This window comes from Anomaloglossus baeobatrachus, chromosome 1 (assembly GCF_048569485.1).
Source record: "Anomaloglossus baeobatrachus isolate aAnoBae1 chromosome 1, aAnoBae1.hap1, whole genome shotgun sequence".
NCBI classification, from domain to species: Eukaryota; Metazoa; Chordata; class Amphibia; order Anura; family Aromobatidae; genus Anomaloglossus; species Anomaloglossus baeobatrachus.
This window is the reverse complement of record NC_134353.1, coordinates 918,129,656-918,151,126: the sequence shown is the minus strand read 5'-3', so window position 1 is coordinate 918,151,126 and position 21,471 is coordinate 918,129,656. Positions and strand designations below refer to the sequence as shown.

Here is a 21,471-nt window from a genome sequence, read left to right as displayed (position 1 = left end):
CCTGCCATCCCCGAGGATCTCCCCGGACTGCAGAGCATCGCACCCTGAGTGCAAGTACAGGGGCCGTGACCTCCCTTCTGCTCGGTGTGCCCCGGGACTAAAAGACTGACTATAATCCGTTACCAGCGGGAGAAGATCAAAGGAAAAGACCGAGGAGCTGCATCCCTTCAGCGCTGCACTGGGACCCATCATCGTGAGACTCCAGGCCTGCGACGTGGGAGCGGCATCTTCTTCTGGGATAGACTGGTACGTGATTGTAGGGAAAGTTAGGGAAAGTTGCCGCCATTTCTTTGTTGTTTTTCTCTTTTTCTTTTTTTTTCTCTTGCTGCGTACCTAGAAGGAGTGAAGATCCGGGGACTCCACTATACACATGTGCGCATATAGTTCGGTTGATTGTATTATAAATATGTTTCCTAGTAAAGAAATGTTACTACCGGTAAAATCTGAGTATGGGGATTTTGTTGGAATAGAGCATACACACACACCCGCGGCCCTACCACCGGTCGCTTCAGTGTTATGACCTGTGACCCCTGGCTTGCCCAGGGCGTCACAAGTCAACATAATTATTAAAGGGATGGCCACTACTTTAACATTGATGGCCTATCCTTAGGATACATCATCAATGTCTAATTGGCCGGGGTCCGAAACCCCGCAGCCCTTCTTAGTGCTGGCGGCAGAAGCCGGAGGCCGGAAATACTCAGTTCCAGAGCTGCCCCGTCTTCTGATAGTGGCCGGGTACTGCACATCTGCCTCCTATTCAATAATCAATAGGAGGCAGATGTGCATCTATCAGATTATGAGGCAGCTTGGGAACTGAGCATTTCCAGCCACAGGCTGCCGGCAGCGGCACTGAAAACAACTGATCGGCGTGAGGGCCAGGTGTTGGACATTAATGATCTATCCTAAGGATAGGCCATCAATGTGAAAGCAGTGACCAACCTCTTTAAATAAAATAATTTGTTGATTGTATGTTTAGCAGTTCAAATATCAAATGAGAATCATTAAACTATTAAATGAGATCATTAAACAATAAACTATAGCAAATTTTAAATGAAAGGGGGCGTTATCAGTATGAGACATGTAATGACTGATAAGGGGGCTTTACACGCTACGATATTGTTAATGTTTTATCATCGGGGTCACGTTGTTAGTGACGCACATCCGGTGTCATTAACGATATCGCAGCGTGTGATACTTACCAGCGACCTTAAGCGACCTCAAAAATGGTGAAAATCGTTCACCATGGAGAGGTCGTCCCAAAACCAAAAATCGGTAATGGTTGATTATCTATGTGGTTCGTTGCTCCGGTGGCAGCACACATCGCTATGAGTGACACCGCAGGAGCGAGGAACGTCTCCTTACCTGCCGCCGGCCACAATGCGGAAGGAAGGAGGTGGGCGGGATGTTACGTCCCGCTCATCTCTGCCCCTCCGCTTTGATTGGCCAGCTGCTTAGTGACGTCGCGGTGACGTCGCTGTGAAGCCGAACGTCCCTCCCCCTTGAGGGAGGGATTGTTCAACAGTCACAGCGCCGACGCCGACCAGGTAAGTGCATGTGACGGTGCCGTAGCGATAATGTTCGCTGCGGCAGCGGTCACACAATATCGCATCCATGACGGGGGCGGGTGCTTACACGCTCGATATCGCTAGCAATTGCTAGCGATGTCGTAGCGTGTAAAGCCCGCTATAGTCTGCTCTCTTGATCTACATGTCTCACACTCGTAACTCCCCCTTTCATGTAAAATAAGCTCTGGAGGCAGATTCTCAGGGAGATCTGTGTCCGGTCCATAGATATTAATAGCTCATTTACATATTAGGAAAATGTGGATTTTTCTGGACTAAAACATTGATTCACAGATAACAGGGTATCATTTCATTCAACCTTCTATGACCTGTGTGCCCATATAGATGACTTAGGAGGGTCGGTCCTACTGACTGATGCCCTTTAAGACACATTCATAAATATAGAGTAAAAAATAAGAGATAAGAAAAAAAACACGACTCTGTTGCGCACTGTGTGCGCCTCCAATATATCACTTTACACCTATAGTATTAGTGCTCTTCAGGTTTGTACAGCTGAAGAGCAAATGTCACACGGACACACAATGTATTTGGATTTGTGCGTTATCTCTCGTGATTGAGTCCATTAACCTTTCCCCAAGATGTGTCATTTCCTGGCATTTTTCTTCATTAAATGACAATATTTTACCCTTGTTATGACCTGCATTTGCTGCTGGGACATGTTTTGTATTTACCTATATTTTACATAGTGCTCATTAGCTCTTCTTAAGGTCTCAGTGCCGTCATCTGCTCCATCAGGTGAACATGTAAATAAAAGGTTTGCGGAAAAAAAATGTTCAGTCCGGTTGGTAAAGAATGGCTTCCTAATCATACACTTTTCCATTTCGTTATCAGTATCACAGTATTCAGGGCTTCAGCTCAAATAGGGACCAAGCAGGAATAAGTACTTTCCAATACTTAAAGCGCACCAATCACCAGGATTTCCCTATATAACATAAAGCCAGTGCTATACTGGCACAATCCGGCTTATTCTATACATACCTTTAGATGTCAGCTCGGATGTATAGGTTTTAAAACACAAGCAAGTAAAGTTTGTAAAATGAGCAGCTTTTTGAGTGGCAGCAGCTGGTAGCTGGTGTGGCTATTCATAGTGATTCCCACCCCCCTGCCTGTCCATTCTCCCTTTATCTGTTATTTATGATAATTCTATTATAGAATCGTTTACTATCTGACTAGAAGGACCTGTGCTGATGTCATACCCATGTGACCAGAAGGGGCGCGGGCCTCAGCCAACAGAAAAATAATGTTGCTTCCTGGTATCAGCTATGTTGGCTGAGGCCCCGCCCCTTCTGGTCACATTAGTATGACATCAGCACAGGTCCTTCTAGTCAGTAAAATTATTCTATAATAGAATTAGCATAAATAACAGGGGGAGGATGACAGGCAGGGGGGTGGGGATCACTATGAATATCCACCTCAGCTATCAGCTGATCGGCAGCTGCTGCCACTCAAAAAGATGCTGATTTTACAAACTTTACTTGCTTGTGTTTCAAAACCTAAACATCCGAGCTGACAACTAACAGTATGTATAGAATCAGCCTGATAGTGCCAGTATAGCACTGGCTTTAGGTTATATAGGAAAATCCTGGTGATTGGTGCGCTTTAAAGGGTTATTCCTAAAATAGCAAGTTGTCTCAGATCCATATAGCACCATCTTGAATGGAGCGGAGGTGTGCATGTTTAAGCTATGCTCGAATCATTCTATGTGGACCTACTGAAAACAACGCTTGCCAAGTTATCCCCTATTCTGTGTATTCTATCCTATGGATATAGATAGGGGAAAACTTGATATTTTAGAAATAACTCTTTAAAGGGCAAGTCTTCTATATTGATTTATTAGATGTGTTTTTCAAGAGATATTCCAATCTGGAACATTTATGACATATCTACAGTTAGGTCCAGAAATCTTTGGACAGTGACACAATTTTCGCGAGTTGGGCTCTGCATGCCACCACATTGGATTTGAAATGAAACCTCTACAACAGAATTCAAGTGCAGATTGTAACGTTTAATTTGAAGGTTTGAACAAAAATATCTGATAGAAATTGTAGGAATTGTACACATTTCTTTACAAACACTCCACATTTTAGGAGGTCAAAAGTAATTGGACAAATAAACCAAACCCAAACAAAATATTTTTATTTTCAATATTTTGTTGCGAATCCTTTGGAGGCAATCACTGCCTTAAGTCTGGAACCCATGGACATCACCAAACGCCGGGTTTCCTCCTTCTTAATGCTTTGCCAGGCCTTTACAGCCGCAGCCTTCAGGTCTTGCTTGTTTGTGGGTCTTTCCGTCTTAAGTCTGGATGTGAGCAAGTGAAATGCATGCTCAATTGGGTTAAGATCTGGTGATTGACTTGGCCATTGCAGAATGTTCCACTTTTTTGCACTCATGAACTCCTGGGTAGCTTTGGCTGTATGCTTGGGGTCATTGTCCATCTGTACTATGAAGCGCCGTCCGATCAACTTTGCGGCATTTGGCTGAATCTGGGCTGAAAGTATATCCCGGTACACTTCAGAATTCATCCGGCTACTCTTGTCTGCTGTTATGTCATCAATAAACACAAGTGACCCAGTGCCATTGAAAGCCATGCATGCCCATGCCATCACGTTGCCTCCACCATGTTTTACAGAGGATGTGGTGTGCCTTGGATCATGTGCCGTTCCCTTTCTTCTCCAAACTTTTTTCTTCCCATCATTCTGGTACAGGTTGATCTTTGTCTCATCTGTCCATAGAATACTTTTCCAGAACTGAGCTGGCTTCATGAGGTGTTTTTCAGCAAATTTAACTCTGGCCTGTCTATTTTTGCAATTGATGAATGGTTTGCATCTAGATGTGAACCCTTTGTATTTACTTTCATGGAGTCTTCTCTTTACTGTTGACTTAGAGACAGATACACCTACTTCACTGAGAGTGTTCTGGACTTCAGTTGATGTTGTGAACGGGTTCTTCTTCACCAAAGAAAGTATGCGTCGATCATCCACCACTGTTGTCATCCGTGGACGCCCAGGCCTTTTTGAGTTCCCAAGCTCACCAGTCAATTCCTTTTTTCTCAGAATGTACCCGACTGTTGATTTTGCTACTCCAAGCATGTCTGCTATCTCTCTGATGGATTTTTTCTTTTTTTTCAGCCTAAGGATGTTCTGCTTCACCTCAATTGAGAGTTCCTTAGACCGCATGTTGTCTGGTCACAGCAACAGCTTCCAAATGCAAAACCACACACCTGTAATCAACACCAGACCTTTTAACTACTTCATTGATTACAGGTTAACGAGGGAGACGCCTTCAGAGTTAATTGCAGCCCTTAGAGTCCCTTGTCCAATTACTTTTGGTCCCTTGAAAAAGAGGAGGCTATGCATTACAGAGCTATGATTCCAAAACCCTTTCTCCGATTTTGGATGGGAAAACTCTCATATTGCAGCTGGGAGTGTGCACTTTCAGCCCATATTATATATATAATTGTATTTCTGAACATGTTTTTGTAAACAGCTAAAAGAACAAAACTTGTGTCACTGTCCAAATATTTCTGGACCTAACTGTATATGATATGCCATAAATGTCCGATAAATGTTTATATGCACCCGCTTGGCACTTTAAATTCATTTTTAATTGGCGGTCCAAAAATGGAATTGAGACTGCCGCAAATTAGTGGTCCTCTCCATTAGTAGCGGCCATGAGAACCTTTTTCCTTTAAAGGGGTATTCCCATCTCCAAATTCCTATCCCATTGTCTAGTAGGTATAATAATAATAATAATATTAGCAAATACCTCCAAAAAGAAATAGTGTATAGTTATGATATATTAAACTCTCTTACCTCATGTGCAGGGCATTGCATCTTCAGTTTCCATGGTTACCTCAATTCATACAGTAACAGTTAGTTAGTTGTTCGTGCTCAAAACCATGGATAATTAAGCTAGTGTAATGCCCTGAACATGAGGTAAGAGACATAGCTATATCAGGAGAACTATACTACATTTCCAATTGGAGGTATCTGCTAATATTACTATTAGCACACCTACTACATATTGTAATAGGGTCTTTGAGATTGGAATATCCCTTTAAGCATTGGATATTTATGGCATTCCTGACAATATGTCATAAATGGCCCATATGGGAACAGCCCTTAAAATGTTTTTTGTCATCTTCATAAATAGACATTAACGGATGGTGCGCGTAAATACAAGCAATTTGGCAATTTAGAGCTTATTAAAATTCTCAACCGTTCTTAAGATATTAACACGTTTCTCTTGTTTACATTGTGTTGCCTTGGAGACAGACCACCACTGCTAAACCTCAGAACTTGTGCAGTGCTTACTGGTTCATTGTTATTGAGCTTGTAAGCACTGTTTAAAAGCTGGATGGGATTGCTGGAACACGCTGATACATCCTAATCCCAGCCAGCTTCACTGAAATTCTTACAAGGTAGACAACAGTACGGGCTGTACGCAAAAGAAAAGTGATAAATAATATCTAAAGAATAGCTGCAAATTTTAATAAGCAGTAAATTACTAAAGTTTTATTTTGACTAGCACTATCCAACAATATCCATCTCGATGTAAATAACTCTTTAAAGCTGCAGGGGGTAGCCTTATACACAAATTTTTTTATCTGTCAAAGTATACATTTCCTTCCCATACTGTCTATATAGACAGTGCAATATGGTGTGTGGGCTTTATGGCAACTGAAAGGCGCAGGAGTTAATCAACATTAAGCAACAATTCAAAATTCCCAATGTCGTAATTCCTCTTGTCAGATGATCATTTTCGTGAAATGAGGTGCATGTATATAGTTGAGTGAGAGATGGGGTACCTTGCGATAGCACAGATCCAACACCAACCTCAGAGGCATCAACCTCCACAAAAAAAGACGCTTAAAATTGGGCAGTGCCAATATCAGATCAGACCATAAACATTACTTTAGGTTAGAGAAGGCACAGATTGCCTCAGGCTTCCACGTACATGTTGGATATGTGACATAATAGGTGAATAAATCAAGATGTCAATTAAATAGACAACCACATATTGAGCACTGAAATCTCTGAATATGTCATTAACTAAAGTTTTAAAAACATCCGGTGCATTGCTTAGCCTAAAAGGCATCACAAGATGACCTCCTGATGAAACTGCACATGAGGCGAAACGCGCGTCGAGGTGGGCGTTACTGAGGGCACACTTGGCACATCCTTATAATGGTTTCAGGTATGTAGTGGGTGCATTTACATTATCATGGCATATCTTGTATAGGCACTCTGTATATAATATTCAGCTCTTAAGGAACGTTCAGACAAGCACAAGCTTAGGTATTTCACACACTATATCTTTCTAGTCTATTGATGCATATACACATTCGTGCCACTCTCCTATCTGCAATAATTAATGCTTTATTGCTAAGTAGCCACTTCTGTTGTGAAAATCCTCCTCATGCATTTGGGGGTATTTACCATTATTTATTGTAACTTGAAGGTCTATATATATTAGCAAAATATCATTGTGCAATATGGGGCTAGATGCAATATTTTATTAGTCGTCCTTGCTGCTACAGCCATTATTTAAATAGTGTGATGCCTTATTTTCACAATATTTTGTCTGTGTGTTCTGGATCCCTGATGAGGGGATTTGTTATATGTGATGTATTGATATTTTGATATAACAGTTGTATTCAATAAAGGCGATTTTTTTATAAGTCAGTTTCAGCCCCTTTATACTTTGTAGGTTCATATCACAAGATACTCATAATGACCATCTGGTGTTTAATGCCGTCTTCTACTCATCTCCTTCTCTGATACAGATCAGGTTATACGCCCCCCTGAGATTAAGCTTGGTGAACCAACGGGCTCCTAGGAGCTGGTTATACAGATCAGGGATGAGTGACGGAGGATACCGATTCTTCACAGTAGTTGAGTCATGGTCAGCACACACGGCGAGGAGAACGGAGCGAGTGGAATACGATAAAAAAATCCGCATTCCAGTCGGACCAATATAACTATGGGGCAGCTCCCATGAGTGGTTTTTTTTCTGAGCCCTAATTGGACCGAGAAAACAGTCGCAGCATGCTGTGGGTGGAATGCAATCCTGTTCTGTGCCGCCCCTGTGCCAGCAGCCGGGCCGCTTCTCGGATCCAGATCCGCGGTGGCTCGAGAGGTCTCCGGACCCAGGGGTCGTGCGGCCACTCGATGAAGGGGGCTATGTACAGTGGGATTTAGACGTTCGTGACGCTACAGACGGTGAGTGGTAAGACAGGGTACCACCGCTGCTGTTAGGGATACCCGGTGGCGGTGGTAAGACAGCAAGATGGTTAACCCCTCCGTGGGTAGGGGGGTTTTGCCCCGGGAGCCCGGTGATGGTGGTGAAGGGGTGCCGTTGGGGAGGAGAGGGTTTCTGCGTACTCACTCAGTCCAAGAATACTGACACCGACAGCTTGTAAACCAGAATTCTGAGCACCACTGCAGCAAGGAGGGAGCATGCTTGGATCCGTGCCCTTGGTGTTGCTTGTTAGCCTGTGACTTTTTCCGTGGCACCTTCTTCACTAGTTGGACCCCGTAGTGTGGAACTAGTCAGGTTCTGCTGACCCGTATGGCTAACAGAGTGAGCTTGCTCTCAGGGTTCACGTTCGGAATTTGGACTGTGTTTGGGAAAGTCCTATCCCATTGGTGCTCTAGTACCCCGATTTTGGAGCTGGTGAGGGAGGAATCCTGAAGACTTCACCCCCGTCGGGTAAATTACCGGGCTGCGTGAAGCTACTTCCCGGCCTAGGGTACATGTACCCCGTCGTGCCCTGGCCCCTGCCCAGAGATGGCTCAAGGCCGCCGGCTGCCCTTCTCGGCAGATCCGGCCTGTTGTGTCCCATGAATTGGAACAACCTGTTGTTTATATTTCTTGCATTGCATATTTTTCCTCCTATCAGGAAATTCCTTATTGTTACTAGGTAGATTAGACTGTATGACGTTTGTCCCTATGTTCTTCCCTTAGTTGGCTTCTGTATAGAAAGCTCCTCCCTTCTCCTTCAGTTTAGTCTAGAGAGGAACCAGTGCTGATGCTGAAGACATGTCTGCAACCCTGTACAGATTATTACTTTTCACCTGCCTATACTTTGTACTTAATACAAGATTCTAGAAGAAAACTACAGCGTTTCTCCTTGTCTTCTTACAAGTCATCGTTGGGCTGAGTTAACACTATCTGTGGAAGCCGGTAGAGTGAGTAAAATCATACAGTTATCTAAGGGACTGATAATTAGAGCGGCTGGATTCATTGCTACCAGGAAGAGACAGAACAGTGAAAAGGACTAGCTGTGACCGGGATTAGTATACATATATCAGTAAAGAACCTGTTTCCAGGAGTGCTATACTGCATACAATCCAGAGAAAGGATTACCCCAAGGGGCTGATAACAAGCCACAGCATAAAACTTTATAGCAGCTTCAGACAAAGTGCCCTGTAAAGTATTAACCTGTTATCAGAACTGTGTGCAGCTATAAACCTAGAATCACCCATAAACTAATTGTAAGCTGCAGCAGAGACTCTGCAAATACATTCTGCAAACACAGACTGCTGGCTGCAGAGATTGCAACATTGTATAGGTTTCCCTGACAACCAGTGCAGAGCAGCATTCACCCTTCCTGATGGAGGTAAAGAGAACCCTTTCACTACCTGCTCTAAAGCAGCAAGAGAAAGACATGGACTCACAATCAAATTACAGCGAAAGATCTAAGCGGTTGATCAGATCAACATGGAAGGTTAAAGAGAACCTAGAAACAGCCAGAAGTGAACTGCACACCCACACAGCATTATTGTGGCAAAGAGTGCAAAAACAAGTGACTGTTTTATCTGCGCCCCCTGGTGCTCATGAGCTACCATCAGAGGGAGCTCTTGAACAACTGTACTCAGCATACCAGTCCTACAAAGAGATTTGTAAAAAATATTCCTCTACCCTGCTGAGATCAAATACGTCCGAGTCTCAAAAAGAACTACAGGACTTCCAACAGCTTAATGTTGAAGGAGACCAAACAGTGTGCGACATTGTGAGCAAGACTGGAGCAAAAATTGCGCAAATGTCAGGAGCGGCATCTTACAAATCCATGTCCGTTAAGAGCTCAAGGTACTCACTCAAATCAGGCTCATCAAGGTACTCAACCCTCAACGAGCAGCTCATAAAGCCGCGCGCCGAAGCAGAAACAACGAAAGTACAATCCATCGTCGCCCACAGAGAAGCAGAGATGAAAGCAGAATCTGCACGCAAGGAAGCGGAGATGAAAGCAGAATCTGCACACAGAGAAGCAGAGATGAAAGCAGAATCTCAACGCAAGAAAGCCGAACTTGAAGCCCTTCAGAAGGAATGTGAACATGTAGCAGCCATGGCAAGGCTAAAGGTCTTTGAGCAAGCTCTGGGTGGGAGCCAAGAAGGCAGCGCCAGTTTGTGTGATCTCGACACAGAAGACTCACTTAAGCATACAAGAGATTACGTGCTGAGCCAAGCCGACGAACTGCCAACTACCATCAACATTCCCGTTAGCACTAACACTTCTCCAGAGCTTCAAGACATTGATCCACCTACAGCTTCCAGCCGTCCAGGTTAGTCCAATGCACCTCAGACTTTCAAGCCTAAACCTGCTTCATATTCCAATGCACAGCCACTCCCTGAGCATCAGCAACCTCCGTATGCCCATGTCTACATGCAACCTAACATGCCGGCAAGGCGCTACACTCCCAACAACTGTGTAGTTCCAGCCCCGCATACAACAGAGACTGTACACACCAAACCGGTGGTCACTGGTCTAAATGCCTACGCCACTCCATACCTTCCCATGTTCCCGAACCACGAAGCTAGCTACCACGCAACCAGTACTACGCAGTCAGCAAATGTGCCCCAAATGTCGGAAAGATCAGACATGTCCGACTTTGCGAGGTACATGATCCGTCGAGAACTCACCAACACCGGTCCCACAAAGTGTGACAACCAGCCCGAAAAGTAGAGAGGGTGGAAGTGTGCCTTCAAAACCGCAACGCGTGACCTCGGCATTACGGCTGCTGAAGAGCTGGACTTGCTAATCAGGTGGCTAGGGCCATGGTCTACTGAGAGAATCAAGAGACTCAGATCCATCTACATCAGCGACCCAACAACTGGTCTCGCAATCGCATGGGACAGACTAGAGAAAGGCTTCGGCAGTCCTGAAGCAATTGAAGACGCATTGCTGAAACAACTATGCGACCTTCCCAAAATATCTGGCAAGGATGCTTCAAAGTATCAGGAACTCAGCGACCTGCTGTCCGAGCTCCAGCTGGCCAAAACAGACACACACCTACCTGGCCTCAGCTACCTGGTCACCGCTCGTGGGGTGAAACCCATAGTCGCCAAGTTACCTTACAACATGCAGGAAAGGTGGACCACGGTAGGAACAAACTATAAAAAAGAGAACCAAGTCTCCTTCCCTCCATTCTCTTACTTCTGAGAGTTTATCAACGGCATTGTGGAACGTAAGGCAGACCCCAGCTTCCCCTGTGGATAACCCACTGACTCCACTTCACCAACTCCCAGGTATGAGAGCACTCATCAAAATGACAGAAAACGTAGGGGCCCAGTATCAGTCAAAAAGACTGATGTTCTACCACCTACACCAACGTCAGCACCAGACAACGGCAATGAAGGCGGGAAGGCAGAAAATCCGAACCGCCAGTGTCCTATTCACAAACTGCCACACCCCCTGAAGAAGTGCATTGGCTTCAGGAAGAAACCCCTCCAAGAACGAAAGGAACTCTTGAAGAGGTTTGGGGTATGTTTCAGGTGTTGTGCCTCTACAGAACACCTTGCCAAGGACTGGAAGGTTACAATTAAGTGCATGGAGTGTGACAGCACGGATCACGTGCAAGCGCTCCACCCATCTCAGCCTGATCCTGCACCTACACATTCTCCTACCACAAGTCATGGCGGGGAGAGTACAGGCCAAGCTGCAAGCCACCTCACAGTATCCTCCTCGTGCACCGAAGTCTGTGGAGAAGATCTCTGGGACAAGTCTTGTGCGAAAATATTCCTAGTAAGGGTATATCCCAAAGGTCACCCAGAAAAAGCCGTGAAGGTGTACAGCATCCTGGACGACCAGAGCAACAGGTCACTTGCCAGGTCTCAACTCTTCGACTTGTTTGGCTTAAAAGGAAATGCCTACCCTTACACACTAGGTACTTGCAGCGGCATCTCAGAAGCTTGCGGAAGAAAAGCCAATGGTCTTGTGGTAACATCTCTTGAAAATACCGTAGAGATACCTTTACTGACACTCGTCGAGTGCAACCAGATACCGGCTAACCGGGAAGAGATTCCGACACCTGAGGCAGCTCTTCACCACCCTCACCTGAGAAGTATCACCAGCAAGATCCCAGCTCTTGATCATAATGCAAAAATCCTGATTCTGCTTGGAAGGGACATCCTCCGGCTACACAAAGTACACCAACACATCAACGGGCCACACGACACGCCATTCGCTCAACGTTATGACTTAGGCTGGGTGATCATAGGAAAGGTCTGCGTAGGCAAAATGAAGAGTCCCGCCATGATCTCCTCCTACAAGACGCACATCCTCCCAAACAGTTGCGGCACTAACTTTCAGCCATGTCCACATCACTACTGGGTGAAAGAGAGGCTGAGCGACACCAGGTGGCGACAGCAGCCGCCCGACTGCGCGTACGCATACCATCTCTGGGATGACAACTTCGGGTCAACAGTGTTTGAGTCTACAAAAAATTGTTTAAAAGAACAGAGTCCTCAGTGGTTGATACCTTTTAATGGCTAACTGAAAAGATGGTAATAATTGCAAGCTTTCGAGACTACTCAGGTCTCTTCATCAGGCATGGTATAACACAAAATCTGAAGAGTCACATATTTATACACAACAGTCCTGTTGTGTATAAATATGTGACTCTTCAGATTTTGTGTTATACCATGCCTGATGAAGAGACCTGAGTAGTCTCGAAAGCTTGCAATTATTACCATCTTTTCAGTTAGCCATTAAAAGGTATCAACCACTGAGGACTCTGTTCTTTTAAACAATTTTTTTATCTCTACTGGCTAACACGGTACAAAGATATATTTTACTTGAGTCTACAAATGAAGACAACAAGTTGGCACCGATGAGAGAAGACAAAGAATTCATAAAGATTATGGATAAAGAGTTCTCTCAAAACGACTCTAACAGTTGGGTAGCCCCATTACCCTTTCGGTCTCCAAGGCCAAGGTTGCCAAACAACTCCCAGCAAGCAACCGCAAGGTTCTCCCCTCTAAAACGCACCTTGAAAAGACAACCAGAGATGGAGAAACACTTTGTCGAGATTACGCAAAATATCCTCGACAGAGATCATGCCGAACAGTGGCACCACATTCCCACCGAACAAAACCCAGCTGAACGAGGAACGAGACTCATTGCTGCATCCAAACTCGGCGACAACATGTGGCTGACACCTCCAAGTATCTTATACGAGGAGACCTGCGATAACTACGCCGGCAACATGTACGAGCTGGTGGAACCAGTATCCGACAGGGAAATTGGACTGGTCGTCTCCGCTTGCTACACTTCAGTGACATCAAAACAGAAGTTGGGACCTCATCGCTTCGAGCGCTTCTCAAGTTGGCCATCTGCGGTGCGAGCCGTAGCTCGTCTTATTCACATCGCTCACTGTTTCTACAAGTCTGCAACGTGCCACGGCTGGCACATGTGGGGGAATTATCCTGATGTCATCAAACTCGTGCTACTTTTACCGAAGGAGGACGTTACATGAACTAACTTTGTCGTTGGACACTGCCACGGCGGGGAGCGTACCTTTCCTTACCCCTGATGTACTGAGACACAACTGTCCGTGTCCAATTGAACCTTGAACTTTTTCTTTGAACTAAAACTTTACCGTTGGATTATTAGGTTGGAGGAAGAGTTGGCATGTTTGCGGCTTCCCCAATCTGAAGATGGGTTTGTTGAACTTGAATTCAGTTTTTCCATTTTTCTACTTTTACATTTTTATGCAAGGACTATGCGTCATCAACCAAGCATGGACTTGAATTCAGTGCATTAGCGTTGCATTTTTTGTGTTCGTCTCTTTTCTCGTTACAGGTTTTATGACATCGAGGGACAGGATTGACTCTTTACGTTGTAGAAAGACTTGTGAAATCATATGATTTCAGACGGGGAGTGTTATGTCCCATGAATGGGAACAACCTGTTGTTTATATTTCTTGCATTGCATATTTTTCCTCCTATCAGGAAATTCCTTATTGTTACTAGGTAGATTAGACTGTATGAAGTTTGTCCCTATGTTCTTCCCTTAGTTGGCTTCTGTATAGAAAGCTCATCCCTTCTCCTTCAGTTTAGTCTAGAGAGGAACCATTGCTGAAGACATGTCTGTAACCCTGTACAGATTATTCCTTTTCACCTGCCTTTACTTTGTACTTAATACAAGATTCTAGAAGAAAACTACAGCGTTTCTCCTTGTCTTTCTACAAGTCATCGTTGGGCTGAGTTAAAGCTATCTGTGGATGCCGGTAGAGTGAGTAAAATCATAGTTATCTAAGGGACTGATAATTAGAGCGGTTGGGATTCACAGCTACCAGGAAGAGACAGAATAGTGCCCCTTGACATGATCCCCTGTGACCGGGGTTCCAGCTCCTACCAGGCCCAGACCAACGTCTGCCACTCAGTATTCTACAAGGAGCCCAGCTCTTGACCTCCTCTCTCCTCTCCTTTCTCTCTCTTTTTTTGACACTTCTCACTTCCCCATACCAACCCCCCAAGTGGGTGGCCCTTTTCCCTTCAGGCCCCCCAATGGCGTGTCTGGTGGGTGTGGTGCAAAGTGTTCCTAGGATTTTGACTGGCTCTGATGTTAGCAACACCAAAGAACAGGGATCCGTAACCAAGGAGGATTCGCATACTGTGCAGAAGGGCAGATTGCACAATACCCTGTGACGACCTGATAGGCCAGAGCGTCACAGTTCCACTCACACCCATTCAAGTCTATGGGGCGAGAAAAACATCGCATTGCACTCACGTTACACCAGTGTAACACGAGTGCAGTGCGATTCCCGCATCAGCTGGCAACGGAGGGAGATAAATCCCTCCCTCTCCTCCACAACGCTGGCCCTTCCCTCCACAGCGCTGGCCCTTCCCTCAGCAGCGCTCGCCCTCACCTCCGCAGCGCCGGCCCACCACAGCTGTGGTCTGATTGCACGATTGGACCACAGTCGCATGACACTCGCATGACACTCGGCTCCCACTGTGCTGCGAGTGTGAGCCGAGTGTCATGCGAGGACTCGCACAAATCCCTTTGTGGCCTCAGCCTTAAGTTGGCAATAATCGATAATAGTCTAAATGGGGCTTTACATGGAGCGATATCACTGGTGAAAGCACCCGCCCCCGACGTTTGTGCATCACGGGCAAATCGCTGCGCGTGGCGCACAATATCGTTAGGAGCCGTCACACGGGACTTACCTTCCTAGCGACGTCGCTGTTGCCGGCGAACCTAAGCGGCCGCCCAATAGAAGCGGAGGGGCGGAGATGAGCGGCCGTAACATCCCGCCCACCTCCTTCCTTCCGCATTGCCGGTGACTGCAGGTAAGCTGTAGTTCGTCGTTCCCGAGGTGTCACACGTAGCGATATGTGCTGCCTCGGGAACGACGAACAACCTCCGTCCGGCAACAATCAACTTTTTTTGGAAATTAACGACGTGTCAACGATCAACGATAAGGTGAGTATTTTTGATTGTTAACGGCCGTTCGTTGGTGTCACACACAACGACTACGCTAACGATGCCGGATGTGCGTCACGGAATCCGTGACCCCGGCGATATATCGTTACATACGTCGTTGCGTGTAACGGGGCCTTAAGACTACCATCTCTTTTTATCAACACTAAAGAACCTACTGGTGATGTGGACTGTCTGATGAACCTTTTTGCAGACTGTCTGCTATATAATCTTTTATGGCCTGATGATCTGAACCAGATTGATTATATATTTTACCTTTGTGGAGAATGGAGTTTGGTACCAGGTTTATGGGACAATCATAACCCTGAGTGGAAATTTTTTGTCAGATTTGACAGAAAAAACATCAGCAAAATTTCTGAATACATGAGGTAAATCATTGGGTGTGGCTTTAGTCAGTTTCGCAGATAAGGACATACAGTTCTCCTGACACTCAGGGCTCCAACGCACATATCAGCCTGGTGCCAGTCAATGACCGGGTTATGTTTAGGTAACCAAGGCATACTTAAGATCATTGCTGACGACAGGTTTTCAAGGATAAAAAATGACAAAGATTCAAAATGTAAAGCCCCAATATAACACCCCGGTGTCGAGGGGATTTTCACCCGACACGTCGCTGGGCCGGGGGTGCAGATTCTCTACGTCATCACGGGCTGGCCTGGCCCGGTTTTGTGATCCCAAGACATACAGAAGGGGGGGAAAGCGGTATACGGGAGGATGGAGGATGGGGGTGGTAGTGACGGTTAGGAAAGTCTTTTATGATCGTGACACCACCTGTGGTACGCGGCCAGAGATGTGCCACCGCTGCGGCTGCTGCTGTCCGAGGCTGATGGTGAGGGTCGCAGCCAGGATGGAGTCCCTCCCTACAGGCGAAGCGGGATTACCCCGGGGAGGATGATGGGGGGAGGACGGTGGTGGTAGTAGTGCCCATTGGTGGCGCAGAGCTGGGCAACGGCGATTGTAAAGGACAGGAAGAGACAGGGGCTGAGGTTCCAGGTCTTTTACTCACTGATAGCTCAGGCGCTGCCCCAAAGTACCGATCTCCGCCACGATGGGCTCCAGCCGATCCTGGATCTGTGAAAGGTCAAGTCCGGTGTGTGTCAGTCTATGGGCCCTTCCTCCTATCAGTATCAGAGTATCAGACTCCCGTGGCGTGAAGCACTTGGGAATCCCTGTGTCAGTAAAGTGTCCCATCCTGTATGCTGATAGCGCGGTTCCGATGTGTGGCCGGTCGAGGATCTTAACCCCCGGATCCTATATGCTATTTGGCTCCAGACTCAGTGGGATAGGTCCGTTGACTTTTCTAGTCATTCCCCGCGACCTGTGCAGAGTTGGTAGACAACGTGAAGTATGCCTGCCCTAGGGTTCTGTACCCCGACAGCGCTGGTCCTGTGAAAGCAGCTGCCTGCTTCTCCCCAGTGACCGTGTTGAACGCCTTGGCCCACAGAGCTGCTTGAGGCACATTTGCTCAGCTCGGTGTCTGTAGCTGTTCTCTTCTTGTTGTAGTTGTGTTGTGTGATCCAAGCTGTTGCCCCCAGCCGCTGCCACCGACTGGTTCACTACTCTCACTAGGTCAACCTGCTCTTCCCACTTTGTGCTCCTTACTCCCCCTGGTGCTTGCTTCTCCCTGACCCTGAGTCCCGGTTCCAGTGGATCAGGGAGTCCTTGGTGCGGTTGGCGTCCTGTTCTTGGGCAGGAAGACTTCTTTTGTTCAGACTCTCCACAGTGGTTACCATAACCGGCTTGTGTTGCTTGATCCCTTGAAGTTGATGGGAGTGAATTCCCCAAATCTGCATGGGCTCCTCAGCACAGGTAGCAGGTGCACTTGTAGGTCTTAGGAGGATGCATAGCATCATCAGTGTGTTCCTGTCTGTGTTCGCGCTAATGCCTATGCAGATGGATTGCTCGGGACATGGCAGAATCAAGAGAATCAGTAGAAGGAAATTGAACTAATATATTCTTAACTTGGTCACCGAGTCCAGAGCAAAAGCAATAGTGAAGTGTCTCGTCAATCCATTTTGTGAATGGAGCCCAAACCTTTGTGCAATAATCCTCAGCAGGACGTAGCCCGTGACGGATTACAGTTGATTTACTTTCAGTGAAAGTTACTTGGTCAGGTTCATCATACAGGAGCCCTATGGTCTCAAAAAACGAGTCTACAGATGAGAGTTCAGCAGCGTCTGGTGGTAGGAAAATGGCCCAAGCCATGACCCACACGTTGGATCCACAAGCTGGATCTCAGAACCAGGCTTACGTGGTTGGAGCCTGAAAAACAAACAACAGTTTTCCTTAAAGGAAAAAAACCTTGGTCAACTGAAAAACGGTCGGGGAAAACTAAAGGAGATGCTGCAGGGTCTTGGGCCTGAGTGGATTAAAGATGCTAAATCCGCTCTGCAAGAACTTGGACTCAACGGCCTGTTAGGGGGGGGACTCATAATTTTGGGCTAGATATAATGTAACGTCCACAGGCTGAAAACAGATACCAGAGGCAGGAATAATTGCCAAGCAGGGTCTAAGCTGGGAGTCATGAAAAGGACAAAAATCAGGATCCATCCGGGTGGTAAGGGAGCCGCGTCAAATTTAAGAGGGCAGCAAGACACAAAATCGTCAGGAAGAAGACGCGTCAAATAACAAGCTGAGGTGAAACAGAAAAACACCAATACTAAGTAGGTGAACAAAACCAGGGAAGCCGAAGCTATAACTGGCAGCTTTCAGCAGTAAGATGGAAGCTTTAGAAGGCTGCGGTGCCTTCTTTTAGGCTGAAACCAAGAGTGGACAACTTCAGATGGACAGCACACACATTCACTATGTCAGACTGGAAAGTACTACGGGTACTAGCCACGCTAACCTTAGTGGATGAACAGAGCCTGTACTGTCCAGAACTTTTGGTTCTAACATCTCCACTATCACTAGCACTGCACACAGAGTAAAAATGGTGATGCCTTGTGACAGAAGAAGATGCTGCAGGAGCAGGTCCTTGTAGAGATGTAACAATATTATTGTGATGACTCTGCTCATACTGTCCAAGTCTTTACAGCAAAGCAGGCAAGGTTATGGGAGATAACCTGCAATAGATGGCAGCAGACACCAAAAATGTACGATATACATTTTGGAAAGAATTTAGCCTGGTGATCAGACCTCCTTAAACCTCTGTGATCAATCAAGCAGTAGATATTGCATCTTCAGCTGGGGAAACCTAGCATTACATAGTGATTATTCAAATGAATGATAATAAATGTAATTCATGAACATTTAGATGTGTTAATGCTATTCTGGTAAACAGAGGGGCATCCTGAGTAGCATAAGACCCTCTAAGACATCCACATGCCTTTTTTAGGGTGAGACAGCCCATCTGAATTGTAGCTCCTCTATTAATCAAGCTTAAAGAAGCTGGGACATTGGATATTTACAAAATGAATCCAATTGCGACCCTTTACCAGATGTGGGAAGCAAGAGAACTAATATATGTGCTCATTGTAGATTTGGGTGGGTTTTTTGCCATAGATTGAGATGGACACTATTTAATAACTGCTTATGTCGATCTTCTCAGATGTTCGGTTTGGGAGCGGTGGCGCAGGTGGTTCTCGGTAAGAACGCATTCGGACAATACCTGAGCATTAATTTATCCTTCGGGATTGGAGTCACAATGGGAATCCACGTGGCCGGTGGAGTGTCTGGTGAGTGCCACAATTAAGATCTAATACTACATCTGAGGGAGGCTCGCACAGCGGTGACATGCATGATAGGACACAGCCGCACCGCCTGTCCCCCTTACTGCAGAGGATTAACTCTAAACCTTGTATCATGTAAAATAAGGAACATTAAATATGATCTGTCTACAGTGCCTTAAAGAAAGTATTCATACCCCACATTTTTTCATGTTACACCAACAAACTTTACTGTGATTTTATGAGATGCTCCAATACAATGTAGAAATTATTTGTGAAGTGTAAAGGAAATGATACCTGGTTTTCAAAATATTTAAAAAAAATAAATCAGAAAATTGTGATGTGCATTTGTATTCAGCCCCCATGAGTCAATACTTTGTAGGACCACCTTTTGCTGCAGATACTGCTGCAAGTCTTTTGGGGGATATCTCTAACAGCATAAAATTCCAATAAAATACATTTAAGCTTGTGAGTGTAACTTGAAAAAAATGTGGAAATGTTTGTGTCGCCCTGGGCAAGCCAGGGGACACGGGTCACAACACCACCACACCCCACACTCCAGGTAGGCACATCAATGCTAACCACAAATCCTTGTTGCCTTCCTCCAGGAGTCTGATGATGCACACCAGGGGGTGGGCCAGGCGGTTGGCTCCGCCCAACGAGGAGCTCACAACTCTGGAGGCAGGAAGAAACCAGGCAGTCTAGTCAGGGAGGAGGAAGTGGAAGGAGTGGAAGAGTAGTCTAGACAGGGCGAAAGTAAACAGCAAAGTGAGAGTGAAAGTAAAAGTGGAAAAGGAGGAAAGCAAGTGAAGTGACAGAAGAGAAAGACAGCCTGAAGGGTCCAGCTTTGTGGAGGGCCAGATCAGCAAGGTCAGCGACGGCGGTGACTGTCTGGAGGGGGACCGTTTGGAAGTTCCTGGAAGGACCCCGTTGGCTGTGTGCCCGGTGGTCTGGAGCAGTGTTCCGAAGGACAGTCAGCACCAGGGCAGGGGCCTCTCGGACCCCGGCAAGGCTAGGAGTCGCCAAATTTGCCGAATCCGTCAGTGACGGGGACGCAGATCCCCCAACAACCAAGTCCCGATTGAAGGCAACAGCCCAACCCGTATTAGAGAGACACCGCCACCGCCACGGCACCAGTTTCTCAGGGCCAGCGCCTGCGGGCAAAGTGTAGAGCTCCTCCGGCCCAGATTGCAGTCGGGGAGCGGGTAACCGGAGGGAATCCACCGCTACCACAAGTCAAACATAGGTGCAAGGAAGAGGGACATCACCGTCACCTACCGGGAGTGCAGGTGCAGCCGTCTGTGGGATCGTCCTACCAGCCGTTTGGTTTACCGTACAAACTGTGTCCGTGTCTCAGGCTGAGTGAGTACCACAGTGCCGCAAGGCACAGCGCTGCCCCCGCGTCCCTGCGCCCACCAGGCCCCGCACCTACTTCACCATCACCGGGCCCCGGGATCACCAACCCCTACCCACGGAGGGGCAACACAACAACTGGCTGCTCCGCATCACCATCCCCGGGATCCCCATATTGAGCAGCGGTGGTGAAATCACCACAACCGTGGGTGGCGTCACGAACTATAACAATCCCCACACCCAACCACAAAACCCCCCTTTTCACTCACGGGCGAGGAGTGTCGCTCGAGAAACCCCGGGATCCGGCCCACAGCTCGAGCCACCACTGAGCAGCTGCCGGACCCGAGCAGAAGGGGTGAGCGCGGTGTGCTGACACCCTCCTCCCCGCCCGCGACATGTTCATGAGTTATGTGTCACAATGGCTTTGAGATAGTGGGGAACCGTAGCACCTAAGCTGTCCCTCAAGCTACGGGGGCCCCATATTATCCCAATTCTCAGGGATACTTCTAATGGTGGAGAGGCCTGAGTCTCCTTCCTGGCTTTACTCCTGAACAGTCCTGATCTAATTGGCCTTCCCCCTTCCCCAGAGAGGGACTAGACAGGACTGTGTTGAAACCACAGAAAAAGACAAAAGAAAAAACAAAACTGTTAGACAACACACACACACACACATACAAATGATAACACATTAAGAGACTCAGGAGAAAATCAAGAGCGGGAAGGAAGTACAAAACAAAAGGAGTACACATAACAACCGCTCCAAGCAAACAGCTCCATTAAACACAACTTTAACCAGAGAGAGTCTGGGACACTACATCTCACAGACCAACAACACAGAAAAAACTATAGCTGGCATGGATAGAAGAATTCCATCAACATAAATAGGAGGGGAGCAGAAATGATAGGTCACCCCACAACATATGATTAAAAGGAGCAAGCAGACTAGCAGAGATCTCTTGCTAGCCTGCCTATGAATCAGCACACAGCAGATTAATGCCCGGGTCTGCCTGTGTTGATCCCAGACACCAGAGAAACCATCTTGTGGAGTGTCAGAATCTGCAATCTGAAGAGTCCAAGGCTGCCATGACAGTAGACAAATTTTGTGCAAAGCTCCATGTGACAGTATGAATACTATTTCAAG

The 21,471-nt window shown here is 46.5% G+C and overlaps 1 protein-coding gene across 1 annotated transcript in view; it reads left to right on the top strand.

Annotated features, from left to right (window-relative positions):
- LOC142302066 (aquaporin-7-like) overlaps nucleotides 1-21,471 on the top strand; it is a 58,111-nt gene that overhangs the window by 20,508 nt on the left and 16,132 nt on the right. The window contains exon 2 of the mRNA XM_075343147.1: nucleotides 18,860-18,986. Within this exon, the coding sequence (XP_075199262.1) occupies nucleotides 18,860-18,986 (127 nt within the window). The remainder of the gene's footprint in view (nucleotides 1-18,859; nucleotides 18,987-21,471) is intronic.